Here is a 26,912-nt window from a genome sequence, read left to right as displayed (position 1 = left end):
TCATTTATATGCAACTATTTCTAGGTGTTTAGCTTGGTACAATGGTTTTAGGGGTAGTTCTGTCTTAAATGGTTAATAGTGTCTTGGAACTCTTCTTTATGGTAGCATAAATGTCAGACCTCAACAGATATGTTATAAATAAATAAACACTAAAAACAGTACATATATAGTGTACTTATATATAGCTATCAAGATGTGGCACAAACCACAAGTTTTGCAACATTAATTTAGGGTGGTTTGGCAAAGCTTAAACAAACTTCGGAAACTGAAATACCTTGTAAATATTGCAGAAAATTAATAACTTTTGAATGCAGTGAAATATGTATGCAAACCCGTTTAAAGCAAATGCCAAAAAATCTGCATTTCTGTGATATTTTCATCATGGCCCAGAAGATAACTTTTTCCTTTGTAAGTAATAGCGGAAGTTCCCACCAGGGGGCGTCGAGATCTACCTCGCCGGCTACCTTAACTGCTTTCTTTTTGCAGTAAACCCTGGATTGAGTACGTGATTTCTTTCTTAATGAAATGACGTTTCTTAACTGCAATAACACTCGCATCTCACAGCAACTGGGGGGACGCTGACCACACCTCCAATTTTGAATTCCGGGGACAGCAACCAGGAAAATCTAAACAACTCTGCGAGGCTTGTGGAAATGATTAACAACCAAGAAATTTAAAGCATCCTGCTCCTGCAGCACTAAGATGTGCGGCGAACGTGGAGCGCTTCACAGATGTACCAGTTAAATTTCCAATATCGCTGTTTCTGCTGAATTGCAGGCAAGGTGGGGACATTGGTTGATGGGTTCATTCTCTGATCATCTGCGGAGGGAACAAATGCCTTTTTCAGGACCTGTTTTACGATATCTCTTTTGGATATACAAATGGCTTCTAGTTTGAGGAGTGCGTATAACTATTTCTGCATCTTGAATTTCAGCGGAGAGGACTCTGCTGTCGGATTGACGTCTCTGGTATGGATAGGTGTAGGCGCGACAGGATGTCCTTTTCAGAGGAATGGCAAGACACCTGTCTTTAACGGAATGGTCACGAAGTGTTTGATGTCAATAGGAATGGTTTTATTGTTATTGCATCCAGCCCTGTCAGCAGAGGGTAAGAACCATGCGTTTTACAATACATTTCAATGGGTATCCAAGGCCGTTTCTACACGCGCTAGCGCTGCTTTACCGGGAGAATAATGCGAATCTTTTCTTCTGCTTCAGTTTATTTCAGATTTTAACTTTATAAGAATATCCCGGTTATTTTAACACTAACGTGTCTGCGGAATAAGTTATGTAACTAAGCATAATGAGCCAAAAAAAAACACCGAACGACAAAGAAAATGCCTTTAAATTAAAAGGGCATTTTAAAATCCCCAGTAATGACGTTAACTGCATGAAAGATACATTCCCGAAGAAAGCTGAAGCTGTAATTCTCCACTAAATATTGCCAATAGAAAAGTCCCGTGTGCCATGCAAGTTCATGAAATTGCACATATTTTGATGCAAATTGGTTTAATTTTGGGAAAGGGGTCCCTTGTATTCCTTTTCCATGACCTTAGCTCAGTTATTGTAGTGTTTGCGTATATAATACTCTTGAGGTGAGTGCAGGTGAGTTCTGATTGGGATAAGCGTTGTTTCATTATGTGAGAATCGTGAATCCAAAATAAAGTAAAATAACGTGTGTACACAGATCTGTGCACCATATTGCGACCTTCTGCATCGTGTGGGTGTCAGGGATATGGCAATTGACGAGTACTAGGGATTTTTAAGAGATACAGGACCTTGTTCTGTATGATTGGAACTGCTGTTGTTGGTATTGTAATATCGGTAATTAAGGTTGCTTTATTTCACGGTGCGTTTATTTATTTTGTGTTTTGATTACTGAAAGTGTCATTTTAATTTTTTCATTTTTTTTAAACTTATGCATTTGCTCTTGTACGTTTCTTTGTTTGCGCCGGACTGCTCGACGACTGTCGCAGTTAGCACGCATTTATTTTCAGCCTTCGCTCGATAGTGACCTTGAGCCCCCTCCCCCAAATGTTTTTAACAGGAACGTAGCTGCGACATATTCCCATGAGTAACAGAAGTTAGTTGTTAGGGCTCTGCTTCGACATCAATGCTGCGTAGCTTGTTCCAGACTTCCACAGCCCTTTGTGTAAAGAAGTGCCACATGTTCTCAGTTTTAATTGCATTTCTCCTAAGTGTCCTTTTGTACCCTTTGATTCCTGTTTCAGTGCTGATTCAGAACAGGGTTAACTTGATCAATTCACTTGGCGATTATGAATAGTTAAAAGATTAATTTCTTCTTACTTGTCAGTGTAAGACATTTATTTGAGCACAGGACGGTATTTGCTCTATCTTCTCTCCACTGGCTTTAGCACAGCAGTCTGTTTTTTGGAAACTGGTGACCAAAATTGAGAGCAGAATGTAAATGAGGTATTACTAGTGCATTGTGCAATTTTAACATAACATCCCTCGATTTCAAAACGTCACGTTTAACTAAACATCTTTTTGATTGCTGCCCCAATCTGTTTAGATTCTAGACCGTGTGAAGTCGAATACAATAACATATGGATTTTAACCAAAATAAAGCAATATAACATGTATACATCTGAGCACAATATTCTGATCTTTGGTAAAGTGTGGGTGTCAAGAATATGATAATTATGAAATGCCTGGGGCTTTTAAGAGCTACAGACCCACGTTCTCTGTTATTATTGTGTTGGATTGTATTGGATGACTATATTGTATTGAAAGACTAGACTCTAGAACATTGGTTTGCAAACCATGATCCTGAAGAGTCGCAGTCTTGTAGGTTTTATATACAGCCTGAAATATTCAGCAAGCAGAGATCTGACAAGCATTTTCGCTCCTCCCAGTTAAACATCTGAATGATTCAGTGAAGTCATTCAGACCTCAGCTGGAATGGCAACATTGCAGCTGTCCAGAACCGGGGATGTTGATCATTGGTCTAAGATGCTAGTAATATGTCAACACTAAACACCTAAATCTTCAGATTCCCAGCTGCCAGCATGCAATGCTCTAAACTTATTTACATTAAATGCTGTCTTCCAGGTGTTTACCCTGGAACGTTTTGAATGCCACTTCTGCAGTGTTTTCTGATCTACAAACGTGCCTAGTTTAACTATACCAGAATATGAATCATTGACATAAATTATAAAGAACAGTGTTGTTGATACAGATCCTTGGGTTACTGCACTAATTACATCACCCCAATCCGAACATTCACCCCTTAGTTGTACTCTCCATTTTCTGTGTATTAACCATTTTATTTAATTACATGCATTACCTTTAATGACTACTGCCTTCAATCTATGACTTAATCTTTTATATGGAACTTTAAAAGAGCTCTACAAATTTAGGTGAGAAAGATCCACCCTTTGTAAATCTATGTTTACCTCCTAGAATACTATGGCCAAACAGATGGCCGTCTAATTTTAAATGTTTTCTTTTCTTCGGATAATTGTTTCTTCATTTTTCCCCCATTTTTCAGGGTATTCTTTCTGGCCTGTAGATATGTGGATTTTCCTCAGCAGGAGGTCCCTTGTTGAGACAGGAGAATCATGATCGCTAAGTGTATTTTCAGTTAAGGAAATTGTTGTTTGCATGAGGTGTGGTGATTGTGGTCTGCTGTCTGTGATTGTGTTTAAATATAAGAATGAAAATGAGTAAGGACAGTTGAATTTAACATTATTATTTTTGGTTTGTGCCACATACATATATGCCAAAACCATTTTTTTCTATTGGTAATTGTGCTGTGTAATAAACACATAATCAGAATGTTAAATTAATACATTTTAAAGTAACTGTTTTAGGGGAAAAATGGCACAACAGATAAAATAATATGGAACTAACTTAATCAAATTCGTTTTCAAACTCAGAAGGAGAAACATCACTTTTGCAGTGTACTGTATGTTTTTCTCTGCATGATATTTTGGTAGATTTCTGTGTTGGTTTCAGATGGATGAGAAGTTTTCCCATTGCGTGTTGATTCATTTCTCAAGGAGTATCTGGCCATTTCCCTGCAGGTTTTAATCTTTTTTCTGTCATTCAGAAGGTGTTTTTTTTAACTGAGACTGATTTGCACAGTTTTGTCAGACTGATTGTCTTGTACCCAGCTGTACTGCAGACATGCCTATGGTAAGGCCTGTCTTCAAAGGCGTGATGAACACAGCTCTTCCAACCTAGAGAAGCAAGTGCTCTGTTGCTATGGAAACCCATTCAGCTGACATTAAAATAAATATAAAAAGAACAAGTTGACTAGGAATCAAGAGAAAACTCTTTTGTTTTGTCAAATTTATAACATTTGAAATAAAATAAAGGAGAGGCAGTGATTTGGCTAAATGAGGTAGCGTCCGTCAGTAAATACTTACATCACAACAGACAGTATTGCTGTGCAAGTGCCCTTCGATTCTTAAAGGCCTATAAATCAGCTAGACACATGAGCAACGTAACTGAACCCCTTGTGTTATTTTACAGTGCAGGCGTTGTACAGTACATTTTTCTTTTGAATGACCAGATTCTTCTCACCCACATGTGCACCAGCGTACTTCACATTTTTCTGTGTTTTGCTCTCCTTACTATGTCCTGATGTTATTTTTTTTTTACTGAGAAGTGGTGTTGGAGACATTTTTTAATCATGCAACTCTGCCGTTAAGGTCAATACATTGACTCATGCATGCTGCTACAAAAGACGTCTAAAGAAAAATCTGCACCCCTGTGTCAATCACTATAACCTCTAAATTGCTAAGAAACACGGACATTTAGTTTAAAATGGCTGAAAACCATTTCCCATATTTTAAAATCAGCACCATTAATTGACACTGATTATGTGCTTCAGTTCCACTGTTAATTTAGGTTGAATAAAATTCATTGTTAAACGCAATAGATTGTGCTTTTTGGGTAAACTGAGCCCTTTTGGGTTATAATCAAAACCCCTTTGATGGGTTACAATTGCCAGTGGACAGTGTGTACTGGAAATAGCCTTTGTTTCTATTTTTGCTAAGGCACAAACATACAAGTGCCTTTGAGCTGTTGATCTCTCAGTTTGAAAGTGATTCAAAAATCAAGCCTAGACCTGTAAAGGTGCTGTTATCCTATCCCTACAAGACAATGGAAGCTGAACTGTCTTTTGTTTCTTCCCTTTTGTACATAACGTACCTTAAACAAACGTTGTTTCTGGAAAGAATTTTTGTAATCTATAGAGAGTGGTTTAGACACTGTTGACCGACAGTATGTCGCTTAGAGACTGTTGCGGTGGCACTAAAGACAAGGATAAAGTTTTGCTTGCAAAACTTGCACTCTTTAAGCATATCACCCTGATCATTCATAGCATGGCTTTATGGGTTTTATCGAGATCCATTATTTATAGCTTTGTTCAGTCAGTACACCACGATAAATGGCTGCAAGTAATCTATGCCTTCTGATTGAGAGTACGGATCAATGTTAACTGGGTTACTGTTTGAGATATGATTGCATTCACAACAGGTGCTCCAGGTTCATTTGCTTAATTGAACATGTTTGGCAAGATGAATCAAAGCCTTTTACAAATAAAAAACATTTGCACATTTCTTTTTGGCGAAGGCGAGTGGCCTGCTTTGTTATTTTATGCTGCGTAGATAAGAAATCTTACCACGAATGTTGTCTCTTTATGTTTTGCATTTTAGTGCTTTCATTTATTTCTCTGTTGTCATTCTACTAATTCAGGTAACTTCATTCTGTAAGAGGTCTGATTGGTCCTAAAACAACTCTTTAAAAGATGTATGCACAGTATGTTGTTTATTTTGTAGAAACTAGTAGTAAATGACAGCATGAACACTTACTGGGTTAGTGTCAAAGTTTGTGAGTGCAAGTGGACAGCAATGCATTGGTAGTTTCACTTTCTAGTCTCAATTAGAAAAACTGACAGTGTGTAAACAAATTATTCCCTCCGAAGATGCTGGCGTAATTGTGTCTTCAAACTGTGTTGCACTTGTAATGATTTTTTAAATGATTAAAATTTTTAAAAGATTAATGGTATGTAGTGGTGGCCTTGTTTAGAATATTTCTGAAAGGTTTAATAATGGAACTATTTATGGCTTCTAACTTGGTTTTGGACAACAAATAAAAGTATTTATAGCATTTCAGCAGAAATATACAGTGATACCATCGGCTAAGCTCAGTGTTTTCCAGTCCTGAAAAATGAGCTCTGTCACTTAGCTGAGCCCTAAATTGACTGCTTAGTTTGACCTTTTTAATTGCTTTCAGAACTTGGTAGAGTTTTCAGCCTGTTAGATTTTATGTGATAATTGAAATATTTTATGCACTAAAACAATAAAAAGCACACATTCATACTGTAGTTCAATTAAAGTTTAAGGTGAGATATTAAAAAATTGAACATCAGTAGACACTGATTTTCAAAGACAAAGAGTGAGAATCTCTGGATTTTCATATGATGACGAATTTAAAATAGAGCTCTTGTGATCTGTAAACATTTCTTAAATAAATAATACATTGGTTAATGTCTCTTCAGCAGTAATGAAATTTCAGGGATGAGCAGTCAGCAAAGTGAGCTGTGTATTTGAATTACATGTAAGGAGAAGCAGAATGTGTAGCTTCAGATCTGAGGGAAACATCAGCTTTTTTTCCCCAAAAGTGTGTTACAAATAGGTTTTTAATTTCAAAACCATACAAGTGAAGTGTAAGTTTATAAAGATGTCACATGATGGAAACTTAAAACTTTAACAAAAATTGTTTAAAAAAATCTAAAGGTGTGTAACAGCACATTTTCTCAAATGTTTTATTTTGCACTCTGCAGCTACATTCAGTCATGTAATATTTCTAAGAAAAAGAGCAATTGAAAAATTACTACAGGTATACAGTAGATTAGAGTTGCTCCGTTGCACTCCAGTTCAGGCTTTGTTTTAATTATTAAATGCTTTAAATCCCTAAAAATGGTTAAATTAATTAAGAGGCTAATTAATCCGATTACTTCATTAAGATGTCAGATGGAATGAATACCGGTGAACCCTGTGGCCCTCCAACACAAGACATGAGGGACACTGACAAATACAGAGAGGTACAATGATTATGTGATTCTCAAAACAGACATCTTGATCTTATAAATTGCTGATGGGATTTGTTGGTAAAAAATATAATCTGTATTACAGAAATCAAGACCACAGATGGTCTTGGTTACTAGGCCAGGTTTGGTGGAGTTGTAATCAGAAGGAGGAGGCAACATCCTTACATAGTAATCATGTCAAATGTGTAAGAGCAGGAAAAAAATAATTAAAGTCATATAGCATCTGTCCTACTTTATTTGGTGTGCTCTGCATCTTTAATGCAAAACATTAATAGCACACTAGATGGAATATTGTCTAACGTCAGAAATGTGGAGGGCTGTTTATCTGTTTACACTGGACGACTAGAATATTTCACATGGTTTTGACCAGCAGTTTTGTTACTCCGTCTGAAATTCTTTCAATATTTTCTGTTTATTTTAAAATAGATGAATGTGTTCCAGGGCAGCATGGTGGCATGATGGTTTGTATTCCTGTCTCACAGTGTGGGGGCCCTGGGTTCAATTCTTGACCTTGGGTACTGACTGTGTGGAGTTTGTAGGTTCTCCATGTGTTCACATGCATTTCCTCCAGGTCCTCTGGTTTCCTCCCATAGTTCAAAGACTGGCATGTTAATTGACTTCTGGGAAAGTTGGCCCTCAATGTGTGTGTGTGAGTATTTGTGTCTGTGTGTTGCGCTGCCCATATTCTGTGGCTTGCTGGGATATCCAGCTCCCTCATGGCCATGAATTGGCTATATCTGTTAGAAAATGGATAGATTAATGCATTCTAAAATATAACTTAATATTCTGTCCTTACATTCCTTTTTTAAAGAGCCCTTCTGTGCTCTTAGTCAGCTATCTAGAGCTGTGGATATGCTTTCCTGTAGGAAATGACTAAGTTGTTTTACTAATATTGTAAACTTTGTTTAGAGTTTAATGCAAACTTGTAAAGTTGAAATAATGAACTTACATTAAACATACCACATTTCAGAGTTATTACTAGTGCCATTTTTGGGGCTGAATAATTTAGCAGTTGATTTGTCTTTCAGATAGCTCACGTTAACTTTCGTTGCCCTTGGTTAGCTAAATATCTTGGTAACTAAACCAATTTGAACATTAAGCATTTTTTATTAATCCTTTGTTGAATCATATAAGTTACCTGAGAGCAAAGAGTACTTTTCAGTTACAACCTGGGCATAGATACTGTACCACAGGGCATCTGCTGGAGCGAAGTGTCCTTCAGAGTTCAGAACTCTGACCACTGTTCCATCCTGCTGCTGTGATCCTGTGATGCTTCTATGTACTGGGCTTTGTTCAGAAGGAAAGGTCCTTCAATATTTTGTTTTATGTTGTGTTTTTCTTATTGCTACAGCGTGAAAAACAACTCAAGTCCATTTTAGCCCAATATCCATATGATGGATAGACTGAACTGCTGAGAGATTTTCACCATTGTCTTGTATGAGGAAGATATGAATTTCTTATGTTCTCAGCTTTTGCTCAGTCTCAATGAAGTATCAGCCACAGGAGTCGGCTGCTTTTTGGATGTCTAAATTGTTTTATCTTGATAGACAGTTTTATCTTCTGGACATGAGCAACATGTGCTGTTCCAACACCACTGAGGGATCTTTCTGTACATTCATGCCCCACAGAGAAACATCATATTAAGAATACTTATCGTTTTGTTTTTTTAAGCATTATCAGAGTATCAGCGCTGCATGTCTGTGGTACTTTGGAGCACGTTGTCATGCTTCACTTTTTCTTATTAGTTCTCTATGGAGATGTAAGTCTGGACACATTTCATAGATTACCTGCTTCAATAACTGTCAGCTTTTTAAAACCATCAGCTTTATTTAAAGTGAACTGCCTGACTTTGTAGCCTGCTTGAAAGTGCCATTTCCTGTGCTGGTGCAGCATGCTGATCTATGGAATTAATATGGATGTGTGCTAGGCTGGACACAGATCATTGCACATACCACAGCTATGAATGGATATTTCCTAGTGGGAGAACACCTGACACATCTAGACCAGTAAAATATCCTTGACTGAAAATCTACAGATGGCGGCCATTGTTCTTCTCAGAAGAATGGTTGCGAAGAATGGTATTCAGTGTGACCATTATTTCTATGAATAACACTTCCTAACAATGTCAGTGTCAATGTCTTTTTTGTTTAGCATTTTATAATATTGAGTCTCTGGCAAAGCTCTAATCATCAATTAACTAAGATTTTATTTCATGTATGGCAATTAATACCTGCTGGCATCAAGTATATTTATGATAATTTAGTTTTCTTTTGTCCACACAAATATGTAGTGAATGGAAACTTTCAACAGCTTCGACGAGTGAGTTGAGAATGGATATGAAGTTTTAGTGTGTAATTATCAACATTGTTAGTGCTAATTGTCTTTTTGCTGCATGCTCATTAGAAAATATTACAGAGGAGTGTCTCAGTTTGACCAGCCTCTGCTTTTGACAAAAGGGTATCAGTTTTGAAGTTTCAATCCAACCATGATCCCAGGACAATTTTAGCTTTGCATTTTGGTTTTAGGAATAATACCTTAAAAATATGAGAATGTTCCAGTTGTCTCTCATTGTATAGCCATGCTATGTAACAGAAATTGTTAATTAGGAGAACGGAGAACAGCACATGACTTAAACACGTACCTTAGCAGAGACAGCAGAGCCTGTTTGTAGATCTCTGTTGAACCCCTGTCAAATGAAACATGTCATTGTTTTCTCCATTGTATTCCTTTTGTATTTACCTGGCAGGTGACTGTAGAATCTAGACAGAGAGTACAGATGGCTGTCACATTCGCTGCATAAATTAGCATATCTGGTTTTAGCCTTTATTTCATCTGTTTGCCGAGTTCATTGGTGTATGTTGCAGATACTGTGTTAAAATAAAATGGAAATGCTCTTGAACACCGTCTTATTTGTAAGGCAGTCATGTTTCTGGTGCCCCCAGAGTGTGTGCAGTCACACATGCATCAGTATTGAACACATCTTTACTTTCTCTTCTCGTATAGCTGTGTCTCTCTCTGCCTCAGGCCTCTTTAACCAGAACAGGTCCCTGTTGAAAACTGCTTTCATATATAGCTTTTTTTCAGTGTGAAATGTATTCATATCTTGGTCTTCTCAGGTATCATTTTCTAATTCATATTACGTTACAAAGGTGTTTCAACATGTTGGTAACTTAGAATATGCAAACTCAATTGAACATCAACACAAATTAAGGTGCATGTGCATTCAAGTACTCACACAACATTTTCTCCTTCCACGATGTAATCTGTTCTAATAGCCTTGATGTGTCTTAAGGGTGTAAGGCTCCCAGCTACTCCTCTTTAACTCTTTCTTTTCACCTGCTGTATCATTGCAATGGCAGTCTTAGCAAGGTGTGTGTAGTGGAATAACATTACAGATCAACAACACAGCAGAATTAGGATCGGAATTAAATACAGCATAGACCTCTAGGACAATAAACTTTCAACAATGTAGAGCCATGTTCTGCATGGTAAACATGGTGGATTATAGACCAAAACCTTGACTGCATTGCAGCACCATTGCAGCATACAGTACATTATAGGCCAATGTTACTCCTTAATTATGCAACCATAATGCAGTAATATAGGCCAATATAATCAATTTCACCTACTGTTACTATAAAGACCATTATCATGACTGAATTACACGTACAGTACAATACACTGTAAACCAATATAATCACTTAATTGCTAACAAACTAATTTCTAGATCAATATCAGTATATAACAACAAGTACAGAGTAGGACTCTATATTGTAGACCTTTTATCGCAGATAAATTCACAACAATGAATCTGTACTTTTTTGTAGACTACAGTAGACTACAGGCCCCTCTTATTGAGCAAGATGTCTCCTTGCTTAAATGTATTTGAAACGTCTCTCAGCATGTTGTTAATATTTGTATGTGAACAGCCTGAGGGCTAAAATGTGTTCACAGAAAACATAGTGCATTTAGAAGTGAGGAGCTCCACCATTTTCGTGTGAAAATCAAACATTACATGCACTAATCCATTTTTTTACTTCAAGGTCTCTTGCAATTAGATGAGTTTATTTCAAGGTAATTTACACATTGACTCCTGGTCTCCAAAACTGGCAGTGATTTGTTCTGTTTATGTGGGACAGTTTTTCCCATGTCTCAAGCAGACCGCAAAGCTCCTTTTCAAGCTACTAAGAGCTGCTGGATACCGCATACTGTGCAGTTTGATGTGCTGGTAAGTTACTTGTTGACATTGTGACAATTTGCTATACATGTGGTTGTGCTTATGTTTGGAATTCAACAGGGAATATTCTGTTTGCATATCCCATCTGTCTGTTATCAGAAAGCTGCTTGTTCCTGGTTAGGGTCGTAGTATCCTAGGATGACAGCACACTGCAACACACTGCCGGGCACACCAGGAGAACACCCACATGTACGACAGGAGCCGATCCAGACTCTTTCCTGAAAAGCCTCCCTGAATCGAACCCGGGACCGGGGAGCTGTGAGGATATCAATGCTAACTGCCATGCTACCATACAGCCTTGTGTTCACAGAAATTCTGCTAAATTCTCCATAAGGTCAAATCTTATGACAAGGGTGTTTCCTGTGAAGTTTAGATTGACTGTTATCTATTATCTTTTACCTTCTAAGTTTATAAGTACATATAACTCACTTGTCAAAATATGGAGAATGACTTGTTGGTCATTGGCTTGCGTTCAAAACAACTTGAAGATCTTGTAAGATGTTGTGACCACTCATATTCCACAGATGTCAACAGCTTTCAGTAGGATTGAATTCTGGGAAGTGTTCACTGGATGTTCCTAATGTGTTGATGTGTGAGAGAAATGCTGTAATTTTTATATGGTTAAAAATTGAATCTAATTATCTTTAATGTAGAGGTAAGGATTCTGAACGCTTATGGCAGGCAGGATTTTGTTAACCTTAATAAAAATCCTTATAAATATCCCATGGCACTTGTGTAGGATGGTCTGCTGCGGAGTTCAGTCTTGGACCTATTGCTTTTTATTATTTATATCCTTCCTTTCGGTCAGATTATATGCAAACTTGGTCTTCAGTTTCATTGTTATGCAGATGATACTCTAAACCTCTTCCCCCTCTGATCTCCTGCACCCATCACTTATCTCTTGTCTACATGAAATTAAGCTCTAGTTGACATAAAATAATAGAATAATAATAATGAAGCTTATATTTTTAGCATTATTTCTAGTAACCTTAGAAACATTACCCCCTTTGGCAAATTCTATCAAAGTTTGATGCTTGATTCATGCATCTATAGCATCAAGGCTTGATTTCTGCAGCTCTTTGCTCTGTGGGCTCTCTAATACACTTCTCATTAAATTGCAGTATGTCCAAAACTCTGCTGCTGGTCTTCTAACTCACACTAGACCCTGGCACATATCCCTCCTAACACTTAAATCTCTACATTAGTTGCATACAAAGTCACATATTCAATATAAAACCTTGTTACCTTCTTTTAAGGCTCTAAATAATGTGCCTCCATCATATGTCTCTGGACTTCGTCATGTTTACACTCCCTCCCATTGGCCCTAAATCTTGGAATGCTGGTGACTTTTTTCTGGTCGTTTTCTGTTGCTGCCCAATTGTTTCGAAATGCTCTTCCACTGACTCTTTGAGAGACAGATTATTTGATTCTTTTCAAATCTAAACTTGTTTTTTTTTTACTTTCTATTGTATTTTTTTCTTCTTTATGAAGTGCAGTTTGCAAAGAAATGTGTTCTGTTTGGAAGCTGAAAGAGAAATCCCTGAGCTCTGTTTCGTGAGGTATGGTATGCTACACATATCCCTGTTCAATCTGCTCAGCCCCACAGATACTTTGCATGGTTTATGAATGAAGAGTGGAAAATCTCCCTGATTACTTGAGAGCTGACTGCAGTCTTTACTTACTTTGGGCCAGATCTGCAGCACTCTGGCTTTTGCAAAAAGCTTAACATACTAGTGGCTGGTGTTTACTAATGTTTTTCTCCCCGTTCAAAAACAAAGTTTAATTACAACATTTCAATGCCTTGTTTCGTACTTAGGAAACAAATATCAGAAGTATTTGTATAATCAATAAAACAAGTGTCAGTAAAGATATTTGCTCTATGGATAATTTCAAAATAATTGTACAATGTATTTTTTTTACAAATTCACTAACTGAACAAAGGAATCAACTTTTTGGTGCTTTGTCCACCGTATAGCTAGACTCCCACTAAACAAATCAAGAGCTATATAAAACATGGTATTTCTCAGTGTCTCTATAATGTCCACTGTAAAACCAATATTTGTAATTGCACAGAACAATTAATAATCATATAAATTATTATTGTAGGCCAATCCACCAAGCACTAGGAAGAGGGTTTAACAGCTTAGGACTCATACATAGCTGATGCAGTTGTACCTATGTGAAGTATCACAGTAAAAAAATGATTCAGCCTCTTTTTCTTTACTATGCATATATGTTGGTGTAAAATGTGCTTGGGAATTAAGTTTATAATTTAACGCCCATATTATGACTGGACTTGCACTTGAAATGCCACTACAAAATATTATAACTTAGACACAGTAAGACACAGATTTCGATGTTCTGCCCTTTCATGACTCCCAAGCAGCCCCTGATTGCTGTGTTTTGCACACATCTAGCTGAATTATTTGGTCATTCCAAAAACAATGCTGAGTTTAAAATATGAACAATACTTGAACAATATTTTGTCTTTTTTTCAAATGTTAATTTTTTCCATCATGCAGTGCAGGTTCATTTTTTGTGCAATTTGTATGAAATGAAGAGAGAGTTGCTGTGTTGCTGTAGCAGTCTGCTCATTTTCTTACTGACTTCTCAGTAAAGACCTATTATATGGTTTTTAGGATTCTTCAACTGCCTTCCCTTTTTCTTACAGAGACACTGTAACACAGTGCACTTTTCTTGGTGCTGCTTATGTGAACAGTTATTCTTTGTCTTGTGTTGGAATACTGTACATACTGTAGATGTCAAACCTGGCTTGGATACTACCAGCGCTGCTGCACTCCTGTATTCAGTAGTGATTTATTCACAGCTGCTTCAGCTTTGAGGACGAATGTGTGTGTGGGAGCAGTAGTGATTAAAAAAGGATGTGATGGATTCACGGCCTAAAAGTGGAATATACCATGTAGCAGGTAGAGGAAAAATAAGCAAATTCAGCCTCATCACATTTTCCCTGAACTCCTGAAAGTAGGTTAGTGGGATGCCTTGAAGTCCCACCTCAGAAGTGTCCTTTTCGACTGATTTTCATGTTCATCAGTACAGTGTTTCATATTACTCTTGAGAACGCTTGTAGAATTTGTTGCTTATAAATTTTATTTAGTAATATTTTACTAAATAAATCATGATACTGCATAGCTAGTTGTCTAGTTAATTTATTTAGAGCGTGCTGGTAATTAAATAGGCCACACTAATCTGCAGCGAGCTTTGAATCTGGTATCTTTCCATTCTGTCGGACTGGACTTCCCTGTTTGTTTCTTTGCTTTCTGCTTTATCTTGTTGTGGGGTCTGTTGTGTTCATCAATGTCAGGATGTGGTCATGTAACATATGAGTGAAGACTTCTCTGTTCAGCTTGTTTCTCGTCACCTAGTGCAAATAACACAACTGAGTTTATGTCCCTCTTGGCTCATATGGGATGTATTTCCATCTGTTTGGCATTGGTGTGAAGAGGATTTCTAGGGCATTATTCTTAAAATGTACCTGACTCAAAGCAGAGGAATAAATTGTATTTATGGAGCTCCAAGCTTACTTCTCAAGATTTTATAGAGAGCATATAAAAAGTAATTAATATTGAATGAACAATATAGACTGCTTCTTTGATAAGTGCGCAATATTGTATTTCAGTGGTAGTGATAAGCTATAAAATGACATGCTATAAAACCAGTGAATATAAAACACCACAAGTAATAACCTTTAAATGAGACAATGCACTGCATAGAAGAAACATTTATGAATTTAATCATGTTTCCAATAAGTCTCTTAAGTGCTCAGAGATGGGTGTAAAATAAAATGCAGAAAAACTATCACATGCAAGCTGTTGTGGAGAATACCTCAATTTGGAGAATCAAAGAAAAATGATTCTTCATCTAAAAAAATTCAATTGTAAATCATAAAAGATTATTGTGAATACCATGCATCATGTCTAGGACCTGCGGAAAGTACTCTTAAGGTGCCCTGCTGCTGAAAGTATTATATTAATGAAGAGATTTTAGTGAAGACTGACATGTTGTAATGCACAAATTCTTAATGACAAATACCTCTTTCTTACTGCTCCTCAACTTGGAAAGGTGGATAGTCTATTCTTTAGTGCCACCTTTTCTTGGTAACTGCTCTCTGATAAAAAACCTTTGCCATTGTGCATTACCTACTTCTTGAAAACCACTCCATTTTTGCATTTTAGGATGGCTAAGCATGCATTGACATTGCAATAAATACTTCTCTCTCTATATAGGACTCAAATCAATAATTCAATTTTGAGAGGCTTCTTCTGATTTTCTTGGAACACTTGCTGTCGGATTGAATTGATGTGCAAAAATTATGGGTGTGTATGGAGACCTTTCACATAGCAACCTTTAAGGTTGCGAAATGCCAGGTTGCTATCAGAAACAACTTTTGCAAACATCTTTTTTTAACTCTTAGCACTCTTAATTAACTATTGATTTGTTAGTCACAATGCAGTGGTCTTTATGCTGGGCCCAAGGCACTGCTGGCTCGAGATCTATAATATTCCTTCAGTCATACACTGGCAAGGAGAAAAAGCAGTCATGTGTAGATCCTTGTGAGAAAAAAAAACAGTTCTCAGTAGTATTCTCACAACAACAAGGCTGGTACATATTTCATTGTTGTTGTCTACATTTTTTTTACCAGAGGCTTAATTCTGAGATTCTGAAGGTCTGAAATGTAATAACAGGCTGATGTCTGGACCTGCAAGGGGCTTCCATTAGAACAGAAAACAACCTTTTACAAATTTCATTATGATGTTGCACAGGGTTAGATGAGGGGCAGAGCTGTGCTTCTTCAGGTTTCATTCTAGCAAGGCTGTATTACTGGGGCTGTGAGTGTGATTTTCCCCAGGGGCTCTCGTCACCACAGTGGCATATTAGACAGCCTTCAGAAATGACCTTGATACCTCCAGCCACAACCTAGTATAATAACTGGAAGCAGCTATGCAACCCAACCCTTTGAGATTTCATGGTGCTGAAATGCTTTTCATGAGTTCTGAGAGAATGATGAACAGTTTCAACACTGCATACTACCTGGCTGGTTTCATAGGCTCACTGCCTGTGTTGAAGAACTTTTTGTCTGACCACCCTGGGTGATCTAAAGCTACAGTATACTTACCTTCTCCAAATATACTCGCCTCCACACCCCTATCTGCTGCATGTTGTATCAAAATAAGATACTTTCTTTCTCTTTGTAAGATCATTTTAAGAGCCTGTCTCGATTTTGATTGGATAGTAGGCAATATTTAAAGATTAATAGTAAGTACTCTGCGTAATCTTTTTATAATTACATTTGGATGTATTAATTTTATTCTGAGTTATGACATTGAGCACCACAGCAAGATGTGTCCCAAATATATTTGAAGAACCACCATTATTTTCATTATATTAATCCTAATCCTGCATTCATGAGGCATTTATTGCTTTAAAAATGAATTGAAGTAATATTGTTGGCATGGATTTTGCTGAGAGCAAGTAAAAAAATTGTCTTCAGTTGTAAAAGTAAAAATTGTTTTCAGATTACAATGTATATATGTGAAAAATGCGTGTGTAGTATATATCAAGTGTTCATGTTTTTGTGTAGTGTGCATGCAAGAAATATACGGTACACTGTATGCATAGTGCCTATACCTTTGATTGAATCTTGTTGATACTGTTGAAACTGGATACAAGATTTTTCATCCAGCAATATTATGGTAATGTTAATGATATGCACTGGCTTTAATTCAGTTTTTCATTTCAGAAGCATAAGGTAGCCATTCAGATAATTCCTCTGTATAATTCAGTGCAGAAGATCTCAAAACCAGAGATCCTTACAAGACCTAAAGATTATAAGATGCTTAAACATTGCCATTTGTTTCTCAGAATGTCCTGATGTGGTTTTTGTTTTCTGGAATACATTGTCAGGATAAATTCAGACCTCATCCCCACAAACTGAGCAGAAGGACTTGGTTTAGTTTGTAAAGCTCATCCAAATTTTAATGCAGTGCTGATGACCTTGCATACCTTAGAGACATTGGCAGATCAGTGAGCATCAAAGGTGTTCTCAAAACATAGATGTTTAATAATTCCTTGTATTTACTATGATGGAGATGCATAAAATTAGAATTTTCCCTCGTGTTGTTTATTTTAGAGAAACTTGAAAGGGCTGGTGTCCCACGGTATTGCATTTATTGTCTGGAAGTGGATGTGATACTAACAGAATTTAGTATCTGAGAAAAACAGGAGATGGAATTCCAGATGAAACAAAATGTGACTGTTTAAGCTGTGTACAAGTAGTTGTGATTTGTTATATGAAGGCTTTTTTGCAGTGAAGTCTTATACAGCTCGAGGAGTAAAGGAAAAATAATATTGTAAGTCTGGAATTTATTATACATACTGTACTTCAAGTTTCTGTCTCAGGAAGAATGATTGATGATAATTCTGTTATGCAGGTTTGCAGATCAAATGGCTGTGGATATTAACTACATTACATTCATTCTTTATTTTATTGTTAATGTGTCTGTTATTTATTACTTTATTGCATAATGACATAAGGTTATAGTTAAGAGTAACATGTACTGTAATGTACATAGTGTGACAGTGTTACATTCATCCATTTTCAAACAGCTTTATCCAGTACAGGTTAGCAGAGGAGCCAGAACTGCTCCTTGCAAGCAAAGGAAATACACCCTGGATGGGACGCCGGTCCTTCACAGGGCACACATGCACAAATATCCCAGAAGCCCACACAAAACCCACACGAAGATGGGGAGAACTCCACACAGACAGCACCCCAGGCCTGGAATTGAACCCAGGGCCCGAGCACTGCAAGGCAGCAAGCACTGTGCCACCGTGCCACTAACAGGGATAGTTTTCACAGTGGTTATTTTATATGATCTTTTACGTCCGAGAACTGAACACAAGTTCTCATTTACAGTGATGACCTAAAGGCACATTTGTGCCGCAGACTTTGTACTGGAAAATCTGCGTCAAGTACACTGCTCAAGGTTACTCCAACAGCACAGCTCCTAGGATTTGATCCCTCTGGTCTGGAGTCTATAGCTCTAACCACTCCTCCGAAAATGGGTTATAATGTATTTTGATGTTACTGTATATGTTATTATTCCTATGGAGGATCTTTATGAATATATCAAGATTAATAAAGCTGCAGGGAGTACTGCATGTTGAAATAGATATTCTAAACCAACAATAATTATCTGAACCAAGTTTTGAAGTAGAGCTGACAATTCAAGTCAATTGTGGGTTATTAAAAACCTTGAGGTTGTGTTAATGAATCATTTGTCATTAGCCATGATCAGTTCTATTATATAATTATTTTAGGCTGTAGTTGTGTAGTGCCGTTCTCACCCCCATTGGCTGAGTTTTTATCTGAAATTCTGGAGCTTTTTTACATGAAATAATATGGTTTGAATCTGGTCTAGAGTGTTTTCTAAGAATGTGCATTGCATATGAATTCTTAGAGATTAATTAGTGACTGAGAATGAGTTCATTATTAATATAATATTTAATCAAGGAATAAGAGCTGGTAATGAATATGTATAGAGAAAAAAAAAGTCTTTCACAATTTACATAATTTAAAAATAACACATGACATATTTGAAAGACTGACAGATCAGTTAAAATTAAGTTTATCTGAAATCAGTTTATGGCCTATTTTTCTGGGCTTCTTTTTTTTATTTGATGGAACACCATTGCCATTTTGAAGAGTGCTTTCAAACGTTCTACTGTAAGTTTAAAGTCATTGAAAATAATCAACTTCATCAAAATAAAATTGATTTCCAAACAATAAGGAATAAGCAGTCAAAAGACCAGTACCCTTCTTTGTAATGTTACTGTACACTACTGTACCTTACAGAAAAATAATAATTAACTTGTGTATCACTGGTAGCCTTAGTACACTTCTAAAGAAAGTAAGTAATATTATATGCTAAAGGTATATTATGGCTTGTGTTAAAATATATACAGTACAGGGAGTATGTCTATGGGATGATATCTAATTTGTTAAAGATCTTTCAACTGTTATAAGACAGGTTTCTACATTAAAAGCAAATGATACATGCATCATGACATAACCTTGACAATTGTTTGATTGTTATCTTTTTGGATGTATGTAGTACCACATGAAAGACAAACATGAGACCGTACTGCCTGCTACGCTGTTATTTCTGCCTGACTCGCATCTTCTTCTCGTCTCTGCATTGGTATTTGTTTCTCTTCATGGTTGTAAATGTGTGCTGAAGCCGAGATTTGTGAGCTCGGGCATTCGTCTTTTTTTAAAAAATAAACATTTTAGACAAAGCCTCAAAAGACCATGCCATTCTATTCGAAAGTGAGCATGAAATCTAAACCTGCCTGATATTCCAGTTTATGGCCTGAATGTAGAAATAGCCAGTCATACTTCAATTTTCTTATGCCACTCCCTTTAGTATTGTGTTTCTGCTGGGAAAACGAAAAAAAAAAAAAAACTATTTGGAGAACATCACGGCAGCTGTGGTCCGTCTGAGGTGTTCAGTGAAGACGTTTGCCAGAGCTGTGTGCCGTGAAAAATAGATTCCAAAAACACTGGGGCTTTGATCTGAGGACAGTGCAAGCTGCATGGGGCACAACAGCCCAGAGGTACTGGCTTGAGTCTGAGCTATTCTTTCAGCACCGTCTTTGCTATAATCCAGTACATGTTTTATGTTCCATGGCTTTATTCATTGCTTTTGTTTTAATTAATAGAAACAATGTAATTATCATGATTTTACCTCTTACAATTGAACAAAAGTAAACATTCTATCCTTAACCTGAACTTTGAACATTTAGCTCAGGAGTTTTTACACCTTGTGCTTTTATGAATCCTATGTATTTAATTCAACATAGTTTGCTAAATTGCTAGGTTGGTAAACACAGAATGACACCTAAATCCTGTCCTATACACCTACTGTATAATCTATGTCTGCGGCTCATTTAAGATCTTGATCTGTTTATCTCCTTATGTTTAGAGTAACTTTAGAACAGCTCATTGTCAAAGAACGCATCATACAAGTCTAGTAAAATGGTTAGATAAATCATATTGTCACTTTACAGGCAGTCTTAATCAGGGATGTCATCCATTGAAAATTAATGTATTTTGTCCAACACGCTTTCTTTCTTCAGATCATTCATAATCTTGAACACCTAAACTCTTCTAATTGGCTTTTACTAAACATGAGTCTAGCTGTATTTGGCTTAAGGCACTTGGTTGACACTCTGTACATGAAATTAGGTACTTCATATAGAAATGTGATGGGTCAGGTTTGGCACATCTTTTTGATGCATTAGGTCAATATGTACATCTTTCTCCTTACAGTATGTTGCCAGAAATGCTCAAAACATTTTGAAAACCATTCCGTATAAACGTATACAAAATTACAAGAAGGCCTTTTGTGAACGTTAAGCCCAAAAACACAGATGGAATCTTCAGGGACTTAGCAAAGAAATGCATTTTTTGTCCCCATGAAAAGTGGGAATTGTGTGAGCTCATGGGAGGCTTTCCTCAACCTTTGATAGGCTTAACACTAGTTGGTGGTGCCTGTCTCAGGGTTAGCCACCTGGACCCCAGACCAGAGGGGTTTAATTTTTTTATCATTTCAAATTTACCAGCTTGTAGCGCATCTTCTCCTCTGTTGCATCCCTTTCCCAAGAGCTTATCATTCCCAAGTTGTTGGCACTTTTTGAAGGAGCATTCCATATGGCCCTCCAGTCGGAGCAGGTGGCTATCTACAGGGATTCAAGCGTCTTCAGTGCGGCTCAACATTTGGTATTTTCTTGTGCTGTGGAGCAGTCACTCTAAGCTACAGCAGCATGACACTGGAAGTCCATTGGCTGAGGTAGACTCATGTTGGCTTAAAATGAATTTTACAGTTATCTATGAAACAGTTACTACACATATATATATATAGAATCTAATTGGGCAAGAAATTAACGAAAACTAAAATGTGTTGTCAGTTTTTGATTTAAGTGACCTATAATTTCATTACTCATCTTGTTTTTCTATGGTTTAAAGGAAATATATCTGAGCTGATGATACCTACTGTACATCTTAAGATTTTATCATACATGGGAAATGTGTTTGCGTTTGGAAGTGGAATTGGAAGAAAATAAAACATTATATTTGTATAATATTTAAAGATATTATTAAACATATTATTTAAACATTTTACCATATGGTATAAAGCGGTTTAGTAAATGACATGGCATATTATATTTTCCTAAACTGTAAAACAAATACGAATTAGAAACATTTTGTAAATAGTTGCCTTGGGCAATGTTTATGAAAAGACAATGAGCTTTTATAGCCTTGCAATAAGTGAAAAAGATTTTGTGATGCGTAATAAAAACTGTATGTCATATCACAGTAGCTTACAAATCATAATAAAAAAAAACATCCCCAGATGGATATGTCGTATATATTTTTTTAAATGAATGCCACAAATGAAATAACAAAGGCATTATGGATGTATGCCAGATTATTTTTGGCTTTCAAACAGTATCCAGTATATTGTATCAGTAAGGTAGAACATGAATTTCTATAGTTATAAATGTAAATGGTTATTTACCTAACTAGGTTGTTTTTAAAAGGATTTTCTTCAGCCTTTCATAAAATGTAGATTAATGATATTTAAGTATTTTGCTCATGAAATGACCTACTTAGAATGCACCCTTTTTACAGTACATCTTTCTGTTCATGTTAGCATTTTTGTGTTCTGTTTTTTACTTTATTTAATATCCACCTCTTCATTAAACTTAGCCCTTTTTTAAATAAAAAGTCTTTATCTAGCGAATTCTTTATCTTCACAATTTGCCCTTTCCGATTTGACAGTGGGCTGCAGCATGGATGATGTGAAAAGTTAATTGGTACTGTTGTTTCTGGCTTAGTCTTCCATATTTTATGATGATGATAATGTTGGTTATTAAGAATTAAAGAGTGAAAGAAAATTAATGCACTATTTTTAATAGAATTAAATATTTTGTTAATGACACCTACTGCACATCATATGTAATTAATGGCTTTCAGCAAGTGGAAAATATTAAGTGGATATAATTGACATGGCATCCACTAATTTAAACCACAAAAAGAGGATAATTTTGAAGAGTTTAAACTCTTGTTTGATCAGCTGTCAGCCACATCCATAATTGTTTTATATGTAATATATCTGGTTTGCTTATACAATACACACATATTTGACTTTATTTTGGATGTGCTTAGCTATGAATTGGATGAGATTCTAAAATGTCTTGTGAAAAATATGTAGAATTATCCATGTTTCTTTTCCAACTGAAAAAGTTATTAACAGGTGCCAGCTTTAATCCTATTAATTTTCTACTCTTTTTACAGATCAAGGGAATTATGAAGCCTCAGCTTATTCAGAACTTCCACGGGATGCAGTGGCTACAGTAGGGTCTTCACATTTGTTAGCGAAAATTCTACTGGCAGAAGAGGAGTCTATTTCGGTCATTAACACAGATCCACCTGGATCAGCAGGAAGCACAATAGACGCCATATCAAGTGACAGTCCTACATTCCAGTCAATACTGACTCTGTTAACTAGCTCAAAAACTTTAAAAAAACAGAGGACACTGTTGCAATCTAAAGCTTCCCCTATAATCTCAAACCGCAGAAACCGAACGATTAGGTGGCCTTCAGAGATATCAGCAAGAGAAACAGAACCTTCATCTTCAGGACCTGCGGTTACCAGCTTCTCTTCTGAGCCAGGTTTGACACATAGTACCACTTATCCAGCATTACTTCAGTCTCAGTCAAAGCCATGCACCAAATGTACAGTGTCATCCCTGTCAGTGTCTACAGACACATCCTCCATTTCAGAAGAAACAGCTTCATTATCATCATTTTCTTCATTAGCAGCTACATCATCTCATCATAACCAAGCCTCATCTAATTCCATTGCCTTAACCCAGACAAGCTTAACAATGTCTAAAGTGCCTTTTCCAAGAAGCACACTGTTAAATTTGTTTGTGACTCCCTTTGAACCAAGCACTGGAAACACAGAAAATGGAATTAAAGTGCCAAAGAAAACTACTCAGGGCTATGACACTAAAATTGGCACATCAAGAGCTGTTAGATCAACTGTTGATAATGTGGCAGTCCATGAAGCAAGGATTGATGCTACACAAATCTCATCTGGGACTGTGACAGAATACCTTCCAAATGCTGCAAGTGAACTGACTTCACAAACACCTACAATGCCATCATCAAATACTTTAACTACTTCTCAATTCTCAATACCTTTAGCTGCCATTAGTGTGCCTTCGTCAAAAGCATCTGCTTCAGCAACACAACCCACTTCTCATCTTTCATATGTTCCTGCAAACAAGAGCAGGTCCAGAGCACAAACTGTTTCAACTAATACCAAAGAGACCAACGCTTTATCCTCTAATTCTGTTTCATTTGCAGCTCTGGTACCTCTAACTACTGAAAATCAAGATCTTTCACAAACAAATAGTTTATCTAGACTTTCTTCTCCAATTATGGCAAATTTTAAGATCTTTTTAAGATCTTTGGGCTCTAGTGTTGGAAGCAGAACAAATATAGTTATGCAATCAATAGATGATAGTACCACATTCCCAGTTTCTGTATACCATACATATACTGCTTCTGATATTATGACAGACAATTCTGCTATGACATTAAAAAGCAATTTACCCACCTTGCTTGCTTTCACAAAACCAGAAATCAAAACGGAATCACTGTTAGAAAATTATATTTACACTATGAATTCAACTGAAAATGGTTCCAGTGGAACACAAGCAGTAACTTCAACAGAATCTGCTAGTTCGTCCATTGTTTTAATGACTAGAAGTACTGTTTCAGCTACACCTCTTTCAGCAGAAACAGCAATTAATTCATCCTTTGATCCAGCAACCCCAACACAGTTCATCAATGACATTATTACATCAACTGCAGATGTTGATCATTCTGAGAGCACAAGAGGTGAGCTGTCTACAGCCAGGACAGAATTTCCTTCACTGTTATCATCCATGCTGACACATTTATCAGGGTCTTCACGTTCAAGCAATTTGATATCACCCCAAGGTAGTACTATCTCTTCCATCAACACAAACAAAATGGCAGAAACTGATTCATCTTCTGGTGTGCCAATCACAGCTTCTAGTGCCTTCAGAACAACTGAGACCAATGGCCTTGGAACACTGAGCACACAAGAGCATCCATCATTGACTCCATCCTCACAACAGATTCCATCACTAGAAACTGAGATTCAGAGGGTGACTTCTTTGCAAACTTTCCCTACACTGTCTTCACCAGCATCAGTAGATTCATCTTCCATAACCACAGTTGAACCGACAGAGTCTCTAGGTTTTTTGACAGTTTCACAAGGAGATGGCACTGTCTCTGACCACACCATCAGTAACACTTCTTTTCCTACCAGCGTCAGCCGCCCTCGTGCAGCTTCTTTGTCATTTGAGTCAACCACTGTATCAAAAAATCCACATGCCACTTTATTCACTCAGCATCCTACAGAAACACCTCTGATGCTTGTCAGTACTGAGACAGAAACAGTGACCACTGAAATTTCATTGCATACTGATGGCTTCTCCTCCTTATTGCCTTCCATTTCTACCACAACAGCAGTGGAGATAAGTGATCATTTTTCCCCACAAAATCCTGTTTTGCGTAGCATCACATTTGAAGCCACAGCAGATTCCCTAAGTTCTGTATCTGTGGATTTTGGTAGTAATATCAAAAACATTACCGCTTATAATTCTCAAGAAACAACAAAAATGATAGATCATTTAGCATCTTCCACTTCAGTGTCCATGTCAGATGATACTTCTCCTAGCATTGCCACCAAAATGGCCACTAGTGAGGCAAACACTGTTGTGTATTCCAAAGTATCCAGCAGTGGATCTTCATCCTCACCAGCTACAGATAAGACAATGACAACTAATGAATTGGCATCTTTGACAAGTGCCTACCTTATTTGGAAATCTACAGTGCCTGGAAATACAGAGTACAGTTCATTCGAATCTCAGAAAACTGAGAAGGCAACAAGTTCTTCAGAGCTCACCTCACAAATGGAGTCTTCAATGAGCACACCCACAACAGAAAGATATATAGATTCCACTAATGCATCCTCTACATCAGCCACTACAGCGTTACCAAGCTCAGCTGACATAACACTGTCTATCAGTACAACCTTTGAGGAAGCTACAACCCAGTCTGAAAACTCTACTGAGGTTTCTACACAGTCTATGGAAACATCTGTTTCTAACACCTTGAGTTCTGCCAGTATATCTCAAAGAGAACTAATTTCTGCTGTTTCTCCAACTAACAGTAATATGACTGAATTTACAGAAGCAATGTCAATAGCCAGCATGTCGCCATTCACAAAGTCTCCAATTCTAACCCAAAGCTCTTCTTTTCAAAGCAAGCCTGTGTCAAGTGTTCCAACATACACTTTAACAACTGAACCTGCGACACTGAATTCTGGAAGTTTGCCCTCTGCTTTCACAAGTACAGCCATATCATTGCCCTCATCAGATTCAGTAACTTCAAGAGGAAATGAAAAAACTACCGTTTCTGAGCAGACTGTCAGCGATTATTCTTCAGCAAGTAATAACATCAGCCTCACAACTGTTTTATTGGAATCACTGCCTGTGTCACTGGAGCACTCCACAACCTCATCTGCTCAGTATTCTTCTAGCTCAAGAACATTTCTAAATACAGAACTGAATACTCCAACATCAGTAATTACGGAAGTGTCTGAAAGAACCACCAATCTTCTGTCATCATCAGCCACTTCAACTGAAGTGCCTTCATTACTCACCTATACCACTGAACCTCCATTGTCTAGACCCATAACATCTCCCCATTCATCACCGACTTCCCTAACACCTGCTGTTGTTCCAACTGCAAATTTTACTCATTCTTCTGTTACAGAGGAAATAACAGCTGACAATTTGTCTTCGGCACCACTGTCCACATTCTTTTCAACGGAGAGGGGTGGAGAACTGCCCCTTGAGAGTACCAGCGTGCCTCCAGCAGCATCGACAGCCCCCATTGCAATCAGTAACGCCACACTCCACGTTGTTGAGACCACGTCTACACAGGTGGCGCCCACGAGCCTCACTCGCACAACACAAGAAACAGTTATAAGTGGGACTCCTACGCACACTCCCATGAGCGCTGTGGCCTCCAGCACTGGTGCAGTCAGCACAACACAACCAATAACACCATCCACTCCACTTAGCACCCCTCAGCCGTCAGTGACTTCAAGGGGAACATCTGCCACTGCAGAGATCATGAAAACCTCCTCTTCTCCGTCCATAACAATAACGTCACCCTTGACGTCCAAGGTTACTATCACCTCTCAGACGTCAACGTTTACTACGTCTGGGCCAAATAGACCTGGTCCTGCCACTACCCCTACAGGAATGCCTACATTGCAGTGTAACACTACAGAGAGAATCTGGGTGAAAACAGGTATGGAATTGCTTTATGTTGTCTCACATGAAGCTAGATTTTTACATTTGTTGCATACCATGAAAAGCATCACTAAAGGCACAAGTAAGTATC

General features: G+C 37.3%; 1 protein-coding gene across 6 annotated transcripts in view; it reads left to right on the top strand.

Moving 5' to 3' along the window:
• The first annotated feature begins 492 nt into the window (after positions 1–492).
• kiaa1549la (KIAA1549-like a) overlaps positions 493–26,912 on the top strand; it is a 55,704-nt gene continuing 29,284 nt past the window's right edge. For 5 of the 6 annotated variants that reach the window (XM_088611114.1, XM_088611112.1, XM_088611113.1 and 2 more), the window contains exons 1-2: positions 493–1,107; positions 22,695–26,819. In XM_088611114.1, coding sequence (XP_088467240.1) covers positions 882–1,107; positions 22,695–26,819 — 4,351 coding nt within the window. In that variant the 5' untranslated portion in view covers positions 493–881. The remainder of the gene's footprint in view (positions 1,108–22,694; positions 26,820–26,912) is intronic. The other variant, XM_088611116.1, reaches the window with a different exon arrangement.

This window comes from Lepisosteus platostomus, chromosome 18 (genome assembly GCF_059453375.1).
Source record: "Lepisosteus platostomus isolate fLepPlt1 chromosome 18, fLepPlt1.hap1, whole genome shotgun sequence".
NCBI classification, from domain to species: Eukaryota; Metazoa; Chordata; class Actinopteri; order Semionotiformes; family Lepisosteidae; genus Lepisosteus; species Lepisosteus platostomus.
This window is presented reverse-complemented; position numbering and strand designations above follow the sequence as displayed.